The 20,872-nt window shown below is 36.6% G+C and overlaps 2 protein-coding genes across 3 annotated transcripts; both read right to left on the bottom strand.

Annotated features, from left to right (window-relative positions):
- Window positions 1-8,502: 8,502 nt before the first annotated feature.
- LOC114245699 (tRNA-specific adenosine-34 deaminase regulatory subunit adat3) lies at window positions 8,503-16,417 on the bottom strand. Of its 2 annotated transcripts, none has more exons than XM_089733877.1 (2): window positions 16,286-16,417; window positions 8,503-9,645 (listed from the first exon to the last, which is right to left on the bottom strand). In XM_089733877.1, exon 2 carries the CDS (start codon window positions 9,601-9,603, stop codon window positions 8,563-8,565), a length of 1,041 nt encoding a protein of 346 aa, XP_089590003.1. In that variant the 5' UTR covers window positions 9,604-9,645; window positions 16,286-16,417; the 3' UTR covers window positions 8,503-8,562. The 2 variants fall into 2 exon arrangements, with proteins under 2 accessions (XP_089590003.1, XP_028033764.2); XM_028177963.2 differs by having other exon boundaries at window positions 8,503-9,626; window positions 16,286-16,400.
- Window positions 16,418-18,480: 2,063 nt separating this feature from the next.
- SIFa (SIFamide) lies at window positions 18,481-19,905 on the bottom strand. The gene is made up of 3 exons (XM_028177968.2): window positions 19,766-19,905; window positions 19,199-19,326; window positions 18,481-18,679 (listed from the first exon to the last, which is right to left on the bottom strand). The coding sequence occupies exons 2-3, from the start codon at window positions 19,317-19,319 to the stop codon at window positions 18,588-18,590; spliced, it is 213 nt and encodes a 70-aa protein (XP_028033769.2). The 5' UTR covers window positions 19,320-19,326; window positions 19,766-19,905; the 3' UTR covers window positions 18,481-18,587.
- Window positions 19,906-20,872: the final 967 nt, after the last annotated feature.

The following is a 20,872-nucleotide window of genomic DNA, read 5'->3' as shown; positions in this document are numbered from 1 at the left end:
CATGCGTGTGTGCGTAAAATACATGGTATGTAGTGTGTGTAATGTTTTCTTTATTGATTGTATGTATCTTTCATGCATTATTTCAAAAAAATATTAGCATTATGCACTTCTTCTCTATATTCTCTATAAGTGTGGAAAATTTCATACTTCTCCGTCCGCGCAATTTTCGCAAAAGGGGTACAAAGTTTTTGCTTCACGTATTAATATATAGATATTCCAAATTGAGCTAATATGTGGAATCATTTGGTATCACCAGTATTTTTCTCATAAATACTGTCAAAAGAGCGTAGTTTAGTTTTAGTTTTTTTTTTAGTTTACCTATGTTTTGATTAACAAAATTAATACATAATTTTATCTTACTTTAAAAGACAGATAATGTAACTGGTAAAAAATAAAAAATAAATGTTGCAAAGATGATTAATATTAAAAATATCACATGTTAAACCTTTAAAACACTCTCCTGTAAAATTTGTAAGTTTTCAGATTATACAGTTTTAACACAAGAAGACGATATTTATTACAGCCAATATTTCGTCTGTCTATAAAATAGGCATTGCTGAAGTCCATAGGCGACGGCAAGCACTCAACATCAGGTAGACCGTATACTCGTCTGCATACAAGGGCAATAAAAAAAAAAGCTGTCTCATAGGCAGAGTTTACGCAATATTCTTGGGACCAAACGCTATTTAAGTTTGGCAATTCATACCTGATTTATTTGATCACAGAAAACCTATATTTATCCGCATCTAAGTCTTGGTGACTCTTAAACGCGACATTAGGCATGTCCTCGTCTAGATACATTTTTTTAATAATAACATTAATAGTTCATAGTTCTTAATAAAATATATGTGAACATACTAGAACTAGAGAATAGGTATTTTAATTCCAGTTTTTTTTTTTTTCCTACCTAATCTGAGAGCCTTGAGAGGCTATTTCAGCGTAACCCTAACGTTTGTAGGTGAGCTCACGGGGCTCAAACCTGATGACGTTGCTAACACGAACCCTAGCAAGAGCCGTGCTTCGCAGAATCTACCACCGGATCGGAAGCGCGACCCACTGAGAAGATCCGGCGAGAAACTCAGTGGGCTGTGTCTGAGAGTTAATTTACTCGTCGAGCCCTTCGTCGCAAGCGACGGGTTCGACGAGAACGGTGACCGGTGCTTGAAGTACCTAAAAGCACCGTTAGTGGATCGGGAGGATCCGAGATGACGTGTTTTGGGCGACGTCGACTGCTTTCCATTCTGTCCGCAGGATCGGGAATGTAATTCCAGTATCTCGTCCCCAATACCGTCTTTACCATAAGGGCACACGGGGCCCGTGCCCAAGGCCCCCATTCTCAGGGGGGGCCGAAAGACCGACAATTTCTTTCACACGTTTATTCTCAGTGGGTCGCGTTTCCGATCCGGTGGTAGATTCTGCGAAACACTGCTCTTGATAGGATCAGTGTTAGCATCACTCCGGTTTGAGCCCCGTGAGCTCACCTACTAGTTAAGGTTCCGCTGAAATAGCCTCTCAAGGCTATCAGCTTAGATAGGAAAAAAAAACTGTAAGACCCAAACCAAATCGCTTTTGGGCATACTTAAAGTTTTTAGTGGTAAGAAATTACTGTTCTAACATATTTTACATCTTTTATTTTATTTTTTTAATTTTTTTATTGCTTAAATGAGTGGACGAGCTCACAGCCCACCTGGTGTTAAGTGGTTACTGGAGCCCATAGACATCTACAACGTAAATGCGCCACCCACCTTGAGATATAAGTTCTAAGGTCTCATGTTTTAGTTACAACGGCTACCCCACCCTTCAAACCGAGACGCATTACTGCTTCACGGCAGAAATATGCAGGGCGGTGGTACCCACCCGCGCGGACTCACAAGAGGTCCTACCACCAGTTACTAACTTCATTCATAGGCCTTAAAGAATGAAATGAAATTACGCGAAAAATCAGAATGAGCACGCGAAAGGAAGACGGTCGTTTTACAATTAAACGGGCATCGCGGCAATTTAAATACAACGACGCAGAAAAACGGACCTTATGAACGCAGACGTAAGGTACACTTGAGACGATCGTGTTAAATGTTATGGACGTCATCGAATGAGGTTCGTTTAAAACAAGATTGATCGTGGTAGGGTTCAGTGTGAACCAGTCGTTGCTGGTTTTTTATGGTTTGAAATCAATTTTCAGGTTTTTTTTTTTTTTTGAGTTTCCATTAACTTTTTACTCAGAGATGAAAGGTTTTTGAGTACAACCATAACGAGAACCGATATTAATTAAAAAAAAGACAGATTATAATAAATTTAAAAAGCAATGAGAAAAATACTACTTTAAGATTTTCGATACCTTTTATTAAGCAATAATAGCAGATAATGTGTTAATACTTTCGTATTTAATGCTTTCAGGGTATAATTAATTTTATTAATCAAGAAATTTTCCAGCAGCGAATTAAAAGATTTTCACGAAGTTACGACAAATAAAATAAAAAGTCCATTCATTCTTAAAATCAATTGAAAATTAAAAAGAACCAACTCACCAAAACGCTTCATATGCGCTAGGCTACATGGCGAAAAACGGCCATCGTTTCTCAAACGATATCATTGCAGAAAAATATAATTAATAAACGGACGGACAGGCGAAACAGAAGCTAAATACGTAGCTCACTTGGCGCGTACAAATCCGACGGGAGTCTGGTTAGAAGTGGACGCATGATATTTGTCACAATGAAGGGGAAGACACAATTGGTATGCTGAACCGTTTGACCGCTTAAATGGTGCGTACCATTTTATTTGGGATTTCGAAACATGTCGTGGAAGAAGAAAATTGGACGTCAATTTAAAAGTGTGCAATAGAACGATGGAAATATTCATAGGACGGACATTTTTCGTTTTAAAAACATTTCTAAATTATATTGTTTCTTTATTTCGGCTAAAACAGATTCATTTTCTAGATAGCCCAATTGATGTTAAAGATTTAATTGGTCCAAACCCCTAAAACCTCTACATAGTCTTGTAAATTAAGCTGGTTAAAGATTAGCTTAAAAAATATAAAAAATAAATACATAAATTTTGTAACCACGACAATTAATTTTCATTTATTTTTAACGATAAGACTGTTTTACGTTTACAAATTTGAATCCTTAGTTATCCACAGCCGAATAAACACCTTCCCGATACCGTACTACCTCCTTCTCCTTGCGTCGATAATCCTCAATGCTGAGGGCCGTGGCCTCCTCTAATAACTTTCTATTGAATTATCCTACGCCACTCCTACAATTGATATCTTAACTCGTTTAAATCAAAATGAGTATTGCAACTTCGTTAAGCAGTTTTTTTTCCTGCGGAACCCGATCGCGTTGTTCACAGTTCGCGATTACCGGCAATTTATTAAAGCCTCACTGATCGAAGTGTAACGGCGTGACTTGATGACGTCATTTCCAATTTGGAGTTTGGCATTAAATGTTTCCGTATTTTCTTACATTTATTTATTTTATAACTTTTGTATAGTCTATATAACCAAGCATCATGACCCATTTGATGGCTAATCATGGCCAAAAGCGGACAATTCGAACTATGAAGTGTGATTTTTTTTATTCCTCTTGTAGACGAACATACGGCCAACCTGATGGTGAGTGGTTATCGTCGCCCATGGACTTCAGCAATGCCAGGGGCAGAGCCAAGCCGCTGCCTACAAATGCCGAAACGTTTAGAATATGAGATTGAAGTCTAAATTTATATTAGAAAGAAATATGATGTGATATGATATGATATCAGATAGTGGAGAAACACAACACAGAAAGCCACCAGCTGGATATATAATAAATAGTTTTTAATATAACAATCTCTAAACAGATTTTGTAACATTCTTGCTTTGTTTTTTGCTTGTATAACTACAATAAATTAACAAGAAATCGAGTACGTCCATTAACATCTTCCCAACAATAATTATTAATTTATTTATTTAGTTACACCAACAAAGTGATCGTCAATACAAAACTCTGACAAATTCACAATTACTACATGATGTCAACTCAATTATTGTAACAAAAACTTGATTGAATTACTTGCCTCCGCCTTTGAGAAGTAGACTCTCACAAACCCCTTCAAATACTTTTATGTATAGAGGGAATTTCTACTTAAGCAACAAAGTGCGGAGGAAGGGATTTTGTAGATTAAGCCACATATTTATATTTAGGTATTATTAGATTATTTTTTTATAGATTCTATTCTATCAGCCCATGGACGTCCACTGCTGGACATAGGCCTCCCCCAAGCCTCGCCACAAAGACCGGTCCTGCGCTGCCTGCATCCAGCGGATCCCCGCGAACCTCAATAGGTCGTCGGCCCACCTTGTGGGAGGCCTACCCACGCTGCGTCTCCCAGTACGCGGATTTTATAGATTAGTTTATATTATTTTAGTTTTAGTAGTTTAGTTTATTATTTTATAGATTAGATTAGTTTATAGATTAAAATTACAGGCAGCGGCAGAATAGCAGCGATAGTTTCGGCTATCACAAAGCTGAGCCGCGGCCTTTTTATCTCCACTATTAGTATAATTAATATATTGTAATATTGTTTAGATAGAATTAGAAATTTATGTCATATTAATTGAAAAGTTATTTGTATTGTGGAGTAATGTAATTATTATTATTATTATTATTACATTTGATTAATTATGGTTAGTTTATAATTAGCTGGGAAATGATGAATGGAAATTAGTTCAGCGCAATCGGACAACTTCGAATGAACATTGACGGAGACCGCGCTACCGTTGACATTATTGTAGTCCCAAATGATTCTGTTTAAATGAGAGCAAGCATCCAAATCCGAGCGAACGGGGTAACTTATAAACGATTTATATTGAAGCACATTAATAACAGGCCACGAAACTCTAAAAGTTACAGACTGATACGTGGACGACAAAGTCACTTAACGAAAATTTAAATTTAGAAAAAAAGAGCGTTAGCAACTACCCACAAATTAGCGATTAAGATGGCCCAGTATTATTACCGGGTTTACACTACCGCGATTCTTTGGCGTGAAACATGTGAATAGCGTTATTACGACGAGCCAAGGCCATTTCATGCCAGCATCTAATTAACCATGAACGACAATTGACATACTGATTTTATCTTTCTCTGACGAATGCTTTTGTGGGACTTCTTTTCATAGTGTAAGGTTTGTTGTAAAATAATTAAAATTTGTTAATGTTAAGGCAATTTTCGGATTGCCAAATAACAACACTGCTGGTGGGAGCAATTACAGTAGTGGGGACGTGACATAATAAAAAAGGCGGTAGTCTGAAAAAACTGGACAGAACGCAGTGTATTCAGTAGTGAGCAGATATCTAAAGATTGTACAAGTGGAGTTACAAATAAAGCAATACAGAATTAAGTGAACTATTGCAATCTGTGTATTTATTTCCTGGCTTTGGAACCCGAGTCTTACAATAGTATGACGTCATTATCTTCTGTTTCTTCTCAGTCGTATCACTCTTGACAAAGTGGTCGTAACCGACATGTGGTGTTGGAGGGTGTAGGCTTGACGGGTCTCAGGATGTCCCGCCATCTCTTCGTATCCACGTCCCCCATTTAGTGAGTTAAAATAACAGTAACTATCCAACGGGGATTTAGGGGACCTCTCCCTGTAGTTTTAATCTGGTTGGTTCACCGCGTTGGCGATTGGTTTGTGAATAAATGTTTACGTCAAATTTCGAAAATCTGAACTGGGCGTCTTGGGCATGACGTTTGTGGAGGTAGAACAGACTGCCCAAGATTGATGCAAATGGAAGAATTTTATTCGAGCCATACACTCCAGCAAAGGGTAATAGGAAAGAAAGAAGAGACTGCATTGGCGACGTCATAATATACCAGTGGTTGTCAAATTTCCGCGATCACTGAACGCATTCAGCCAGTGCCAGTAAGTTTTACCACAGTCTTGCCATGGATTAGTCTTGCATTCCGATCCGAGTGGTAAAGTTCGTATTTCTAAGACTCCCCGCAATCAAAGGACTTCGAACTAATAGTAAGCACGCGCGGTAGCTAATTAACATCAAATATTCTGTTTAGCTATATCCAGCATTTTAGATACGGTGATTAATATAAAAAATATTGTTTTCTGAGCGTGCCTCGAGTGGGGGTATGTCCTATCCGATTCTGCAAGTTCCCGATATAGGTAACGAACTGTAGATCTTAAAACTACTGCTAGCGACATCTATCGCCGAATAAAGTCTATTAAATACCTTAACCCTTTTAGTACCATGACATGGGGTAAATTGGGATCCTGGGGTAAATTGGGACAAACCTGCGGAAGATTCTCAAAGTACTTGTAGCACGGAATCTACCTAATTTTCTTTAAGGTAATATTTATCAATGTATAGAAGAAAAACCAAGTTAACTATGGAAGTACTAAACATGAGTTAAGTTGGTCCCAAAAATTCGTCAAATTAAATTTAAAATAGTGGTTGAAAAGTGCGTTTTAAAACAGCTTAAAGAACTTTTAAAAAAAGTGATATTATCGTTGTTTTTTCAATAAGATCACAGTTTATATAAGTTTTTAATACACCTGGAAATACCACAACAAACGGTAAGTTGCAATATTCTTATTTTAAATACAATATTTCGACAAAATAAAAAATGTGTATTTTTTCCTTTCTTTTTGGGGAAAATTGGGACGTATGTAGGGTAATTTGGAACGAGACTGGAAAAATTAGGGACGAGAAAACACAAAATTGGAACGCCAAAAGACAAAATAGGGATGGCTTGTTAGGGTTGTCACTGATATCTTATAATAGATTTTTGAGCCTATACTATCACTTAATTGCGTGATGTAAAGAAGGTTAATGTGTTTATCAGTTAGTTTATGTAAGTATTATAGGTAAAAGAAAAGTATATATATAAGTACTTTTTTTTCGCGACATTTACCTTGTAATATCTGCCCGGTCGTATGTTCTTTATAGCAATAAAAAAAATTAAAAGTTAAAAGAACAAACAAATCAAAACCTTTGTTATTTCAGAATCTATTCACGCATCGAATCATGATTTTGTTAACATTCACAACGAACACACACAAATAAAAACAGGCCTCAGATTTTAAATGTAACATTAATTAAAAATCCGAGATATCCAATTATGAGTGAGTGAATTAATTGAGTTCAGTTATTTCGCTTAGAAAGAATTTCTTTTATTTTTTGTTATTATTGGCAGTAATCAGATAAAGCTGTTTTTTTATCTTATTCACCTGATATCTTACTCTTGCTCAAAGATTATTTTGAAAATGTTGATTAAATAAAATTGTATTATTGCATTTCCAGTCCTTTTGTTTTCTATTTTTATTCTATTTTATGATTTTGTTTCAGAGTTGTGATTTTTAAGGAAATTAAATAATAATTTTCTAAAATATAACATGCACATACTTTTTTGATCATTGTATTGTTGATTATCATTCATGTCACATCGCTTCGGAATAGAAACCAGCTTAATTTACACTATGTTGTGTATTGTGCTTAAATTATGGATTGTATTCATCATTTCGGTCCATATAAATAATTATATGGCACCTACCTATATATCGCAGTACTGCGAGTTGACAACCCTTACAAATATCCCAATTTAACCCTTAACCGTGTCAATTTACCCCGGACGCTGGGTAAATTGGGACGGCCATTATTTTACCGATTATTTCTTTAAAATGAATAATTAAAATAATGTAACGGTTTTTATCACCTAGGTACGTTCAAGACTCAACTTATTTCTTTGGTTGAGCAGTGACTATTTAATTGGAACTATTTTAAAATTCAATCTGAAGGTCGATTTTGTCCCTATTTACCCCATTGTACGGTACTGAGTTTGTTTGCACAGTTTACAGAAATTGCTAAAGGATTTTTGATAAAAAGTACCTAAAAAATATATGTATAAAAATCAATGATAAATTCGCAGCAAAATTATTTTAAATCGTTATTTATTAATGTTATTAACTTCGTAAAAACATTACACGGGCGCGCGCTAAGACACTTATGTACGTAGCGGTCGATGTCTAATACCTATAATCAAACTGAGTAAATAGTCTATATATATATATCTTTTTTTTTTTTATTGCTTAGATGGGTGGACGAGCTCACAGCCCACCCGGTGTTAAGTGGTTACTGGAGCCCATAGACATCTATAACTTAAATACGCCACCCACCTTGAGATATAAGTTCTAAGATCTCAAGTATAGTTACAACGGCTGCCCCACCCTTCAAACCGAAACGCATTACTGCTTCACGGCAGAAATAGGCAGGGTGGTGGTACCTACCCGTGCGGACTCACAAGAGGTCCTACCACCAGTACAGTATATTCTTATACCCATTAAGAGAGAGTCGATCTATCGACGGTTCGCGCTGAAAGGGTTAATCGCGCTACGGCAGACATCACAACGCCAATGTCACCACCCACCTCGCAAATGTCATCAGCTATCCACCAACTATTAGAAAATTATTCTTGAAAGTGACAAAAAAATTAAACGAAGTAGGCAGGTACCACAAGAAAGTTTTATTGATTTAAAATTGAAATAATTCAAAATTTCATATTATTACAAAAACCCGGTAAACACTTCAAAACGATGATTCAATGATTCGATACATTGCAATTTCGTCTTGGATTTTAAGCCTCCCAGCGGCGTGTCTAATGAGAAGAAAATCTTTTTAGCTCTTGCATGCACTAAGCCCATAGAGCACATAATGCATGGTTCTCTTAATAAATAAACATAATATCCTGTACACAAATAAGGTGATTCAGCAGTGCCACTTCTAGTCCCATACTGTATCTTGAATTTTTCTTTCAAATCTCCTTTTAAAGTATCATCAATGTCTATTTTCCAAACACCGCCTTCTTGTGTTTTTGCTACATTATCTATGGCCAACATTGCTGGATGTTGTAAAGGATGTTCGTGTCTATTATCCACAGCCAGAGTCACTACAGAGTTTATGGTCGGGTCTACGACGACAGCAGCATTGAAATCACCCTGTAAAATATCCTCGTAAGATTTGATGTTGAAGTACCATTTTACGATCTCAAATGTCAAGGCCATATATATTCTGTGGTTCCTAGCTTCGCTCTGTTTGAAAGGCTGATCGCTCATTATTGTCTCAATATAATGATTCGGATGGAAGTTAAGTGACCAGTGTCTCAAATTTTCCATGTACTGCTTTCTCGTCAACGGTGGAGTTAAAGGTACAGTGGCTTCCCTGAAATATTCGAAGCAATCCTTGATTTCTGGTATATTACGTTCAATGTATTCTTGAATTGATTCTTGAGTGTCACTGTTTAAGAACGAAACAGGAGATAATAATATATCCTTTTTCCGGACACGCTTCAGGTGAAGCAGATGTTTCAATGGTAATTTCTCATTGAGTATTTCAAATAGCTTCGATATGTCTTTAGGCTGTTTTACATGTCCGATAAAGACTTTTATTAGTGGTAGCGTCTGGTAATATTCATCACCTAAAATAATTTGCGGCTGATTTTTGGAGTTAATTATACTGTCTATCAAATTGTCTATGCCTGTTTGATTTTTGATCGTGATACTGTTTATGCTGTCATCAATTCTGTTTCTTTTCACCGGAGGTTCCATATCTTGTCTATTGTATTCTTTCACTGAAAATAAACAATTTCACTGCTGTTTGGTTAAATCACTGTATTCACTATTAAATACACACACGTCACTCTTTTAAATCGAAATGTATTTTTTTAAATATTATAATATCACATCATAAAATTCTATGAAGAGCTAAATTTATTAAGTTTTAATTGTTAAAATTTTGTCTGCCTTTGGATGCCTCTTAACACACGTCAATGGTTTTCTATATAACCATGATGGTGTGTGCATAGAAAAAAACAAATGTTACTTCTAACTTAAATTTAATATCATCGTTTTAAATGTGGTTCTGAAGATGCTTACAAATGGGAACTGGGAGTCAAAAATATTCCTTTAGAAAATAATTTAGAAATTAACTTATTTGATTGGTGTTTGATGGATATTATTATTCATATTGCAATTTGACAATTAAGATTAAGGACATGATTAGGTTAGATAATAATGAATTACCTCTTTAAACATTCACTTTGTTACACTCATAAAAAAAATATTATTGTTTTTTTTTTTTTTTTTTTTTATATAATGGCAATCTGCTGCTACTTTCAGCAATTTCTGCCAGTGTCGTGTTATGGCTACACATGGAACATTGTCGAGCTATTTAAATACACTTTTTATTATGAAAAGTATCCCATTTTGGAAATAATAATGTTGCCTGGGACTAACACAAATTTAATGTTACTATAAACTTACATATTATAATAAAGATTATGTACAGAGAATAATGCACTACATATAATTATAATTTTATAGAGTTAGTAGTTATAAACTTAATAAAAGCATTTATAATACGGGAGTCTGGGAATAGTGAGAGGAGGTGACGGACATTTACCGGCCGTTGAATTTTCAGTTCGCTAATAACTTGGTCCCATATGAGTGAGTTGTTCAAGCGACAATTGAGGAAAATGTGATCTATACTGCCGTCGTCCAAACCACATTCACACAACGAATTGTCACGTATTCTAATTTTATGTAGAAATACCGGAGAACAGCAATGACCTAAACGAACTCTACAGAGCACAGATATAACAGGTTTGGAAATCTTTTTGAATTTAAAAAACCATGGTTTTGTAGGAACGGTGGGTTGGATTGAAGCATATAAGCCTCCCTTCGTCTTACTGGACTCTGTCCAGTAGGCTTGCCATGACTTACTTAAATTAGACTTAGCAAGATGGAGTAAATCATAAGTTTGGACAGAGTGATGTTTTAGGTCGGCTAGGCTGCTGGAGATTGCAGCTTTGGCCAATGAATCAGCAATCTCATTACCTCTGATGCCAGAGTGGCCAGGAATCCATACCAAGATAATGTCGATCTGCTTTTTCGAGCATGAAAACAAACAATTTTTAATTTCAGAGATTATTGAACTGTGGAGTTTATCCCTGAAAGGGTTTTTGACGATAGCGTCCAGGGCACTTCTAGAGTCTGAAAAAATAACTGCCCTTGTAATAGTGCTATGGGAAAAAACAAACTGACAGGCTTCTAAAATACCAATGCATTCCCCAGAAAACACAGATGTTTCCGGAGGGCACCGGAATTGAAGGAAAATGTTGGAATTTTGGTAATAAACTGAGACACCCGTCCCACTATGAGATGAAAGTTTCGAAGCATCAGTAAAAAACCTGTGATAATCTCGCCACCTGGACTCAACTATGGACAAGAATTGTGTATTGGCCTCAACAGTTTCCTTGTCCAAGTCAATGGACGCAATATGATTTGGTATGAAGCTTAAAACTTCAATTGGAGAGTCATACATGGGGAATCTATTACACTGCTGGACATGAGTTCTTTCCTCAATCATACGGATCTTCCTAAAAGAATTCAAAATAAGAGGGGGATCCTTATACTTCCAGTAATCTACGTTCCCATATAATCTATCTAGGTGGATGAGTTTTGGCAGTATCATATGGTTTTTATGGAAGTATGCTTTAATTATAAACCTATCTGCAAGATACTGCCTGCGAAGGATAAGAGGTGGGTCGGCACTCTCCACCTGCAGGGCATTGCTTGGGCTGGACTTCATACAACCCAATATAATGCGGAGAGACTTTGATTGAATGGCATCCAATTTTGCTAATGCTGTTTTGTTGCAAGGGTCTAATAAGAAAGAGCCATAATCCAATAAACTTCTTATTGTAGCATTATAAATGAGTTTTAATGTGATAGGATGGGCACCCCACCAAACACCCGCAAGAGCCCGCAACATATTAATATTTCTCTCACATTTACTAATTGTGTAATTAAAATGTGCGATACCGGATAGTCTAGAGTCCAAGACGACGCCGAGAAATTTCACATTATCTTCGACCTTGATGGGAGATCCTTCAATTTCTAGATGTACATCTGGTATAACTCGTTTACGAGAGAAAACCACAACAGAGCTCTTAGAGGCTGACAATTGGAGTCCATGAGCAGAAAGCCAATGATTCAGAGAATTGAGGGATATTTGCATGGATATGCCAGCGTCAACTATGGATGGGACAGCTGTATATATGCACAGGTCATCTGCATATTGTAAAATATGGCATCCGATGTTGAGTGACCTATGCAAATCAGATGTATAAATGTTGTACAGCAAGGGACTCAACACCGAACCCTGGGGGAGAGCCCTCCAGAGCAGCCTGGATGTGTGGACAAGATCACTAGGGATGTGTACGCTAACAGTACGGCCTGCCAGAAAATTACATATGCAACGTTGTATCTTTACCGGAACACTCAGCTCACGTAATTTACTTCTGAGCACGGAAAGAAGAACATTGTCGTATGCAGATGAAATGTCTAGGAAACAGGCCACAACCGACTGGTTTTCACTGAAGGCAATTCGCGTATCAGAAATAAAGGTGCCGATGCTATCTAAGGTACTGAACCCCTTTCGGAATCCAAACTGAGAGTCTGCTATCATTCCCTTACTTTCCACATACCACTCCAACCTATTTTTAATTAAATGTTCAAGGATCTTACCAATTACAGGGGAGAGTGCAATAGGACGGTAGTGATCAGGATTATCAGGAGATTTGCCTGGCTTCAGAATAGGGATGATTAATTGAGATTTCCAAGCGTCAGGGATATAACCAAAATTAAAACATGTATTTATTAAATTTAGAAGGAACTGACGACTATGTTGACCAGACATTTTGTAAAACGAGTAGGGAAAGCCATCTAAGCCAGGAGATGAGTCCTGGACATATTTAAGTACAGAATTTAGCTCATTTATGGAGAAAGGTTCGTCTAAAGGATCAACAGCGAGCATATTAATTGCCAATGAGGGACATTCATCAGCAAGAGGAGCATAGGCAGGAGCCAATCTGTTAATGAATTGTAGGGCGATGCTCCGTGAGATATTGGGAGAATTTTGAGGGAAGCATCCGCGTCTAAATTTTTTATAATTTTGCCAGACTAGGGAAGACGGGGATGAAGGTGAAAGAGAGGAACAAAATTTTTTCCAACTCTCATACTTTTTTTTCTTGAATGTGCGCTTGGATTTAGCCACTATTCTGTTAAATTCCCGAAGGTTGGAGAGGGTCATATTCTTGATGTAATTAAATTCAGCTTCTTTCCGGGATTTAATAAGGTCTGTGCATTCTCTGTCCCACCAGGGAGGAGAAGATAATTTTCCCAAAGATGAATTTTTCAAGGGAATACTCAGATCTGCAGCAGCTGAAATGGAATCTGAATACAAACTCAAACAAGCATCCAAATTGTCAAAAGAGATTTGGGGAAAGGAAAGGATTCTTTTATCTAGATTCTGTTGGTAAATGTCCCACCTGGCGTCAGTAATGCGATACTGCAATAAGGGAGTTCTATTTTTGCTGGGGAGAGACCTATTGGAAAAGGTAGAACAAATAGGGTAATGATCACTACCGTATGTTAAATTAAGACGTTTCCAGTCTAGGGAATTTACTAGAGTGGATGAACACAGTGTTAGGTCCACACAGCTTCTGCTTTGACCCGGTCTAGGGAGTCTAGTGGCTGATCCATCGTTAAGGACGTATAACCCTATTTCATCTATTAGCTCTGCCAAATATGTACCTGAAGCGTCACAATGGTCAGATCCCCACAAGAAGTGATGACAATTAAAATCTCCCATAAGAATAATTGGGTTCAATAAAATACATAAATTTCTTAGGAAAGGAATACATATAGGGACAGAAGGAGGGAAATAAATGGAGATAAAATTAATACCAATGATGTTAACACCAATGGCATTAATCTCGGCTCCATGAGGAGGAAGAGAAAGAGAAGAAGAAGGGAAGACATTGTTGACCAGTATAGCAGCACCACCATACCCGTCATCACGATCATCACGGTAGGTGCTATAACCTGGGATGTGAAATGGGAGATGTGGCAAGAGCCACGTCTCAGAAATTGCAAAGATTGCGGGATTATATAAATTGATTAAATGGAGAAAGTCATGTTTTTTTGGGAGGGCGCTCCTGGCATTCCACTGCAAGAGATTTAGATCCATTATGGTGGGAAAAAATAGTGTCAATTATGTCATTGGCAACGTGGTCAGGTAGGTTAATTTTAGTTAAAAGAGAAGCTAGTAGTTTAATTAGAGAGAAGATTTCACTAGAGGGAATATCTTCAGAAGGAGAAGAATTTTTACTGAGAGCGCAGCCATTAGTAGAGGGAGAAAAAGAGTAGGAATTAGTAATAGCTCTATGGGTTCTTTGATCATAGCCCGGGACGTGAGGGGCATGACTTTTAGGCTTCTGGAGGATCGTTTTTCTGTAGGAGGAAGAGGAAGTCTGAGGATGGAAACGTAAGGACGAGGGGGCTGAAGGAATAATATGAGTTGTGGGAGGGACTGATGCTGAAACATCAGCAAAGGACTTTGACACAGTAGGGAATGTTTTGGATGCTTCTGCATATGAGATGTTGTTCTGGGCCATAGCAACTTTAATATTTTTTTGTCTCTGGTATTCAGGGCATTGCTTGCTATTAGCACAGTGAGGTCCAGAGCAATAAAAGCAAGTTGGGTCCTCTTTAGTGCAGTTCTCACCAAAGTGTTCATCACCACAGCGGAAACAGCGGGGCTTTGAGCGACATTGAGTTTTTGTATGACCGAATTTACAGCATCCAAAGCATTGTACAGTAGGGAAATAATATATATCTACAGGGAGGGAATTGAAGCAGCAAAAGACACGTTTTGGGAGGGTCTGACCATCAAATGTAAGAACCACAGAGGAAGTAGGTTTCCATTCTGGTACCCCATCAGTAATAACTTTGTGATTAATGCGTCTCACCTTCAGTATTCCGCCACAACCAGATGGTGTCTTAATATTTAAAGCTATCTCTTCTTCTGACCAGTCATTAGGCACACCCTTAATAATACCCATCCTAGTGATATTATAAGTCGGGATTAATGAGGAGTATCCATTTTCTAACAATTCTTTGTTGGCCAAAAATGAGTTTGCATCCTCTGGAGATTTAAACTGGACAGCAATCCTATTCCGACCTATTTTTTTGACTCCATCAGGAAGAACATTTTTAATATTAAGTTTGATCATCATCTGTCCAAACTTAATGGGGTGGAGGGTAGTTCCCGATTTCGGGTCAGATTCTATACGAGTAACATGGACCAAAAATGGAGCCACATCCCTCGCAGAATAGCGTTCGCGACTATACTTATTAGGTGCTAACGGTCGTTGTTGTTTGGGAGTAGACGAAGCAAGATCATTATCATTGTTGGTTTCGAGAGCTCGCTTACGATGATGTGCTTCAATCGACTCGAAACTAGTTAATGGTACAGTAAGGACTGGTGAGTATGTAAAATCACCCTGAGGATGTTGTCCCTCATCGTTCCAGGTTAAACTAGGATCTGGGGGACGGCCAGGGGGTCGATCGTCAACCTCCATGATCGGCCCGCATTGACTATGCGAGATTAAATAAATGAAAACTTACCTTATGGCTTCACACAAAATTTAACAATTACAACAAGAAGAACAAACACAGATAGATATAGGCAGCAAAAAATATAACCAAAAATACAAACAATTAAAAATTAAAAGGAAAAATCGTTCGCATGTGCTAACCATCAAACACCCTCCTCCAAAAAACTCAATATTATTGTTGTCATTGGCATTAAAATCTTTTTTTTTCTATATTTCTGGATACTAGATGACCTGGTGTACTCCATATCAATAAACATAGCTAAACTTTATTTTTTTTAATGTTAGCTAATATGAATAAACAAATGCAAAAGTGACTGTTTTAAATAAAACTAAAACAATAATGCGGTGAGAATTTTTTTGGTTTATTTTATAACGCATTGACTCAAACTTAAAAATGTATATGTAGAACAATAACATTCGAACCCATTAATGAGATAATCCCTTATCTAATATAAAATATTAAGAAAATATTTCACAGCACTATGTATTTTAATGTATTGAGATTATGAGATTCTCATTAATTTTTAACGTGATTGCTCTTTACTACTATTTATTACTATACACTCAACAGGTTAATTTTTTTTTGTTACATATATTGAAGAATAGATTGTTATTTTAAAATAGCGTAAATAAAATCGTATAGAACCGAATCGGTTTTGTTAATTTGAAGTCGAACCTATAATTATGTAATGTTTAAACCATAAATTTGCATATTCAATTCGTTTCGTTGATAAAATACGTGTTAGAACAGAGAAATAAATTAAAGTTACCTGATTTTTAATCCTTCAGTTCTTGTGCCCGATTTCAATCTTTCGGTACAATATTTTTGTTAAAATGCGAAGTTACTTTGATTTACTATTTAGCATAAAATTCACGATAATTTACATATTCATCAACATTTAGAGCATCAATTTGTCACACACGTAAATTATGAAAACTTAGCAGCCATGACAGGTCGGTAACTTGTTTCGGTTTTCAAAACGTGGTCAAAACAATAAAATAGAAAAATTGTTATTGGCGTAAAGAATAAAATTGCAGATTTGTCCAATAAAATTTTGTTAAATTAATGTCAAAGTTCTTGATGATCGCACAGAACAAATCAGTTGGGACTTAAAAATGCTTCGTTACACGCAGCATTGCAGAACAAAACCATTGACATGTACTCGACTACTGTAGTCTCTACTCTCTAGTCTAATTGAAAACAGTAGAAGAAGAAGAAGAAGAAAATCTTTATTCGCCAGAAATATAGTTTACAAGATATTGTGGATATAGGATATAGTTTCATATATTTCGCCTGTTTAGGCATGCGAAAATTTAACTTATTTTTATATTAATTCTAACACAAAATTTACTAAATCTATCTATTTTTACATTCTATCACTTCTTATTCTAATATTTTATTATGTACAACACTTATCATTTAAAAACTCTTGCACACTATAATAAGCCTTATCTATTAGCCATAAATATAATTTCTTGCATGAGTTCGTAAATCGCAGTCACCTCTTAGGTACCTATATTTGCATTCGTTGACAGCCAAAGAATCAAAATTGGGTCAGCAAAAGATTAATCTACCGAACACCCAATCTTCGACATTCAGTATTTTAGTGCCTTTGACACCACTTAACACTAATCTGTTTACATGGACTATAATCTCTTGTCCCCTGAACCAATTAAATTTCTGTTTGGAGAACTAAGAAAGCTCACTGGCCGATGCTTGCGATGCCATTAAATAGTTTTGATCAATTGTGTAATTTTCACCAAGCTTATACTATGTTGAAACTAAGTTCGTTGGAACGTATTTGGAGAAAAATCGATACTAGTCAGTCTAGTTTTTCAGTATATAAGTTTCTGAATATAAGTAATTTCCTAGAAGGGAGTAGACCGTTAATATGAGCTTTCAAATACTTGGTGGTTAGAATTGAGGAATCTCAATTCCGTTGTATACATTTATATGCAGGATATGCGTACAAAAACATGTACAGATGTACCACTTATTTAGATAACAATCGGGAAAGTTAGAAGATATGGAATATTTTTTATGATTGCTACATAAAACGACACACGAAAGATCTGCAATCGATTTTTACTACTCCATAGTTCGACGGAAGGAGTCCTAATTCGGAACTTGTAATTAAATCTATAGTAGTAGGTAGGTAAACAGGTAGTAAAAGTAGTGTATACTTCAGGATTTTAATTTCAGCAAAGCAACCCCATCCGAGAGGAGTACATGGGGGTTTAATCCACGGGCTACGGACGCTACTATATAGTCATTTACTACGCAATGCGTAAGTTTAATACGCATACATATTTTCCCACACTAATCTAAGTTTTTTTTTTTTTTTTTTTTTTTTTTTTTTTTTATTGATTAGATGGTTGGACGATCTCACTGCCCACCTGGTGTTAAGTGGTTACTGGAGCCCATAGACATCTACAACGTAAATGCGCCACCCACATCGAGATATAAGTTCTAAGGTCTCAGTATAGTTACAACGACTACCCCACCCTTCGAACCGAAACGCATTACTGCTTCACGGCGGTAATATGCCGGGTGGTGGTACCCACCCGTGCGGACCCACAAGAGGTCCTACCACCAGTGATTACGCAAATTATAATTTTGCGGGTTTGGTTTTTATTACACGATGTTATTCCTTCACCGTGGAACTCAATCGTGAACATTTGTTGAGTACGTATTTCATTAGAAAAATTGGTACCCGCCTGCGGGATTCGAACACCGGTGATTCGCTACATACGAATGCACCGGACGTCTTATCCTATAGGCCACGACGACTTCACAATCCTACATCTTCACATCTTACAATAATGTTAATGACTTTAATACATGGAGTTAATAAGTACCTACAACTAAAATAATAACTCTATGCTTTAATATTACTGACGTAATTCAGGATCTTTGAATTATCGTTTTATTTTTTCAATGGGATTGCGCAAATAAATCAAAATATTTTACTCTATAAAAGCCATTTTATTTCTGGTAGCCCCTTGAATATGTAAAATATTGGATAAGTTTTCGATTAAACAAGTTCTTGAAATGACGATAAAGACGATATTTTACTGACTCTCCAAAGCCTGATACCAAGCCTGGCAAGTTTCGGTAGTGATTTCACATAACGCTGCAATCGCTCTGCCCGAAGAATCATTCTCTGGAATTAAAAATTATACACTATTGACAACGGCACTAGATTAAATTTTCAATAATTTACAGATATATCTACATAAGTACAAAAGTTTGGCTTTTCAAGCATCGGTCACCATCCTCGTGGGACTTGTTAATCACGACGAAGAGTTCGACGAGCGAATTAACTCATAGACACAGACCACTAAGTTTCTCGCCAGATCTTCCCAGTGGCTCGCGATTCCGATCCGGTGGTAGATTATATCAAGCAGTACACTCGGTAGGGATTTTAATGTTAGCAAATTCTGTGAGGTTGAGCCCGTGAGCTCACCTACCCATCCGCGTGAAGCTGGAGTAGCCCCTTAAGCTACCAGCGAAAAGGTGGGGGAAAAATATACAAAAAGGGGACACTAATCTACAGGTCTATCTTATCACTAATCTTACCTATAATACATTTAAAATCCATCTTAATATTTAACTAAACTTGGGGGTAGTAAGTAATATTGAGAAAATTATAGTTAATTTACCTTTTTTTAAACGTTCTTACCTACGTTATTTCGCTTCCCGAAAATCGATCCATTGAAAGGTGGTTTTCTGTACGTTGCTTCAATTGTTGCCAACGTCAAAATAATCACGAGAAACATGAAATAAATCAGGTCGGCGCGCATTTTAAAGCTGTAAAAGCATCAAAATTTAGAGTTTTCAAAAAATACATACTACATATATTTGTAACACACAACATGTCACAACTATTTAAATAGTCATCTGGTCGTATATATACTGTAACATAAAAATAAGAAAAATGAATTTACAAAAAAAATAATGTAAAATTAAAAGTAGCGCTTAAAACTCACAGAACCAAATTGAATTAGTGGCTCGTGAGAGTGCTTCTAAGGTATGATGTATGAATTTCAGTTAAATAAATCTAAATCGGGAAAGTCCAATCCATTGTTAAAAGCAAAAACATTTAATTCTCTAGGTAGTCACAAATAATCCATGTGCCTTATAGTGACTAGTGACCTGTATTGATTTTATTATGTATATTGCTTAGTGTTTGACCGTCCCGACAATGAAGTCCAATCCCCAACTAAAATATTCTTATTACATTACTTACTTCAACAACTGATAATGGTAGAAAAGTTTTCTTAACTAAAAGCTATGTTGCTGTTGGAATACTGATGACGTTGTCGTCTTTCGCTTGCTTTTATACCACATCACTCACAACCTACTTTATATTTCCACCAAGAGTGCGAGCAGGACCCAAGTATTATTATCGAAGCATAATTTTATTATCTTTCATCATTTGCCAAGAAATTGTTGTGTATTTAGAAAATAATTGAATTGTGCATAAAGGCATGCTACTATGAAATGCGTACTGGTCACACTAGCATACTTATACTGTGTCCCGCGGTTCCACTCGCATTAAATTAGAATTTCGGAGGCCAGTCTAGCGAAGATTTACTTAGTTAATTAAAATACTTATTACCTATTTTGAGTCATTTTTTAATATCCCGTTTCCGCTATCATATGGACGTTATGATTATCTCAAAAGTTATTTCTATATTATAACGAAATGTGACTATTTTTTCTTTTTCGTTAATTCGAAACTTTCTCAAATGAGGATTTTATATTTAAGTGTAAATGTACAAATGTTGCAACAATAAAATTTAAATGATATAACCAAAAGTGGATGGAGCAAAAGAAACACAAAAACAAACAGAAAAAACTCTCCCTAAGGAACGTAGCAATGAATTTACTCCTGGAGTCGTCGTGGCCTAAAGGATAAGATTTCCGGTGCACTAATATCTAGCGATGCACCGGTGTTCGAATCCCGCTGGCGGGTACCAATTTTGTAATGAAATACGTCCTTGACAAATGTTCATGATTAACTTCCACGGTGAAGGAATAACATCGTGTAATAAAAATCAAACCCGCAAAATTTGCGTAATTACTGGTGGTAGGACATCCTGTGAGTCCGCACGGGTAGGTACCACCACCCCGCCTATTTCTGCCGTGAAGCAGTGATGCGTTTCGGTTTGAAGGATGGGGCAGCCGTCGTAACTATACTGAGACCTTAGAACTTATAGCTCAAGGTGGGTGGCGCATTTACGTTGTAGATGTCTATGGGCTCCAGTAACCAGGTGGACTGTGAGCTCGTTCACCCATCGGAAAATAAAATAAAAAATTAACCCAGGGAAAGTTGACAATAAGCCGATGGCCG

This window comes from Bombyx mandarina, chromosome 02 (genome assembly GCF_030267445.1).
Source record: "Bombyx mandarina strain Sakado chromosome 02, ASM3026744v2".
Classification (NCBI taxonomy): Eukaryota; Metazoa; Arthropoda; class Insecta; order Lepidoptera; family Bombycidae; genus Bombyx; species Bombyx mandarina.
This window is presented reverse-complemented; position numbering and strand designations above follow the sequence as displayed.

Coding starts and splice junctions, on each gene's coding strand:
- SIFa (XM_028177968.2), bottom strand. CDS start 19,319: ATGCGCGCCGACCTGATTTATTTCATGTTTCTCGTGATTATTTTGACG. Junction 18,680..19,198: donor CGGGAAGCGAAATAACGTAG/GTAAGAACGTTT, acceptor TTTTAATTCCAG/AGAATGATTCTTCGGGCAGA.
- LOC114245699 (XM_089733877.1), bottom strand. CDS start 9,603: ATGGAACCTCCGGTGAAAAGAAACAGAATTGATGACAGCATAAACAGT.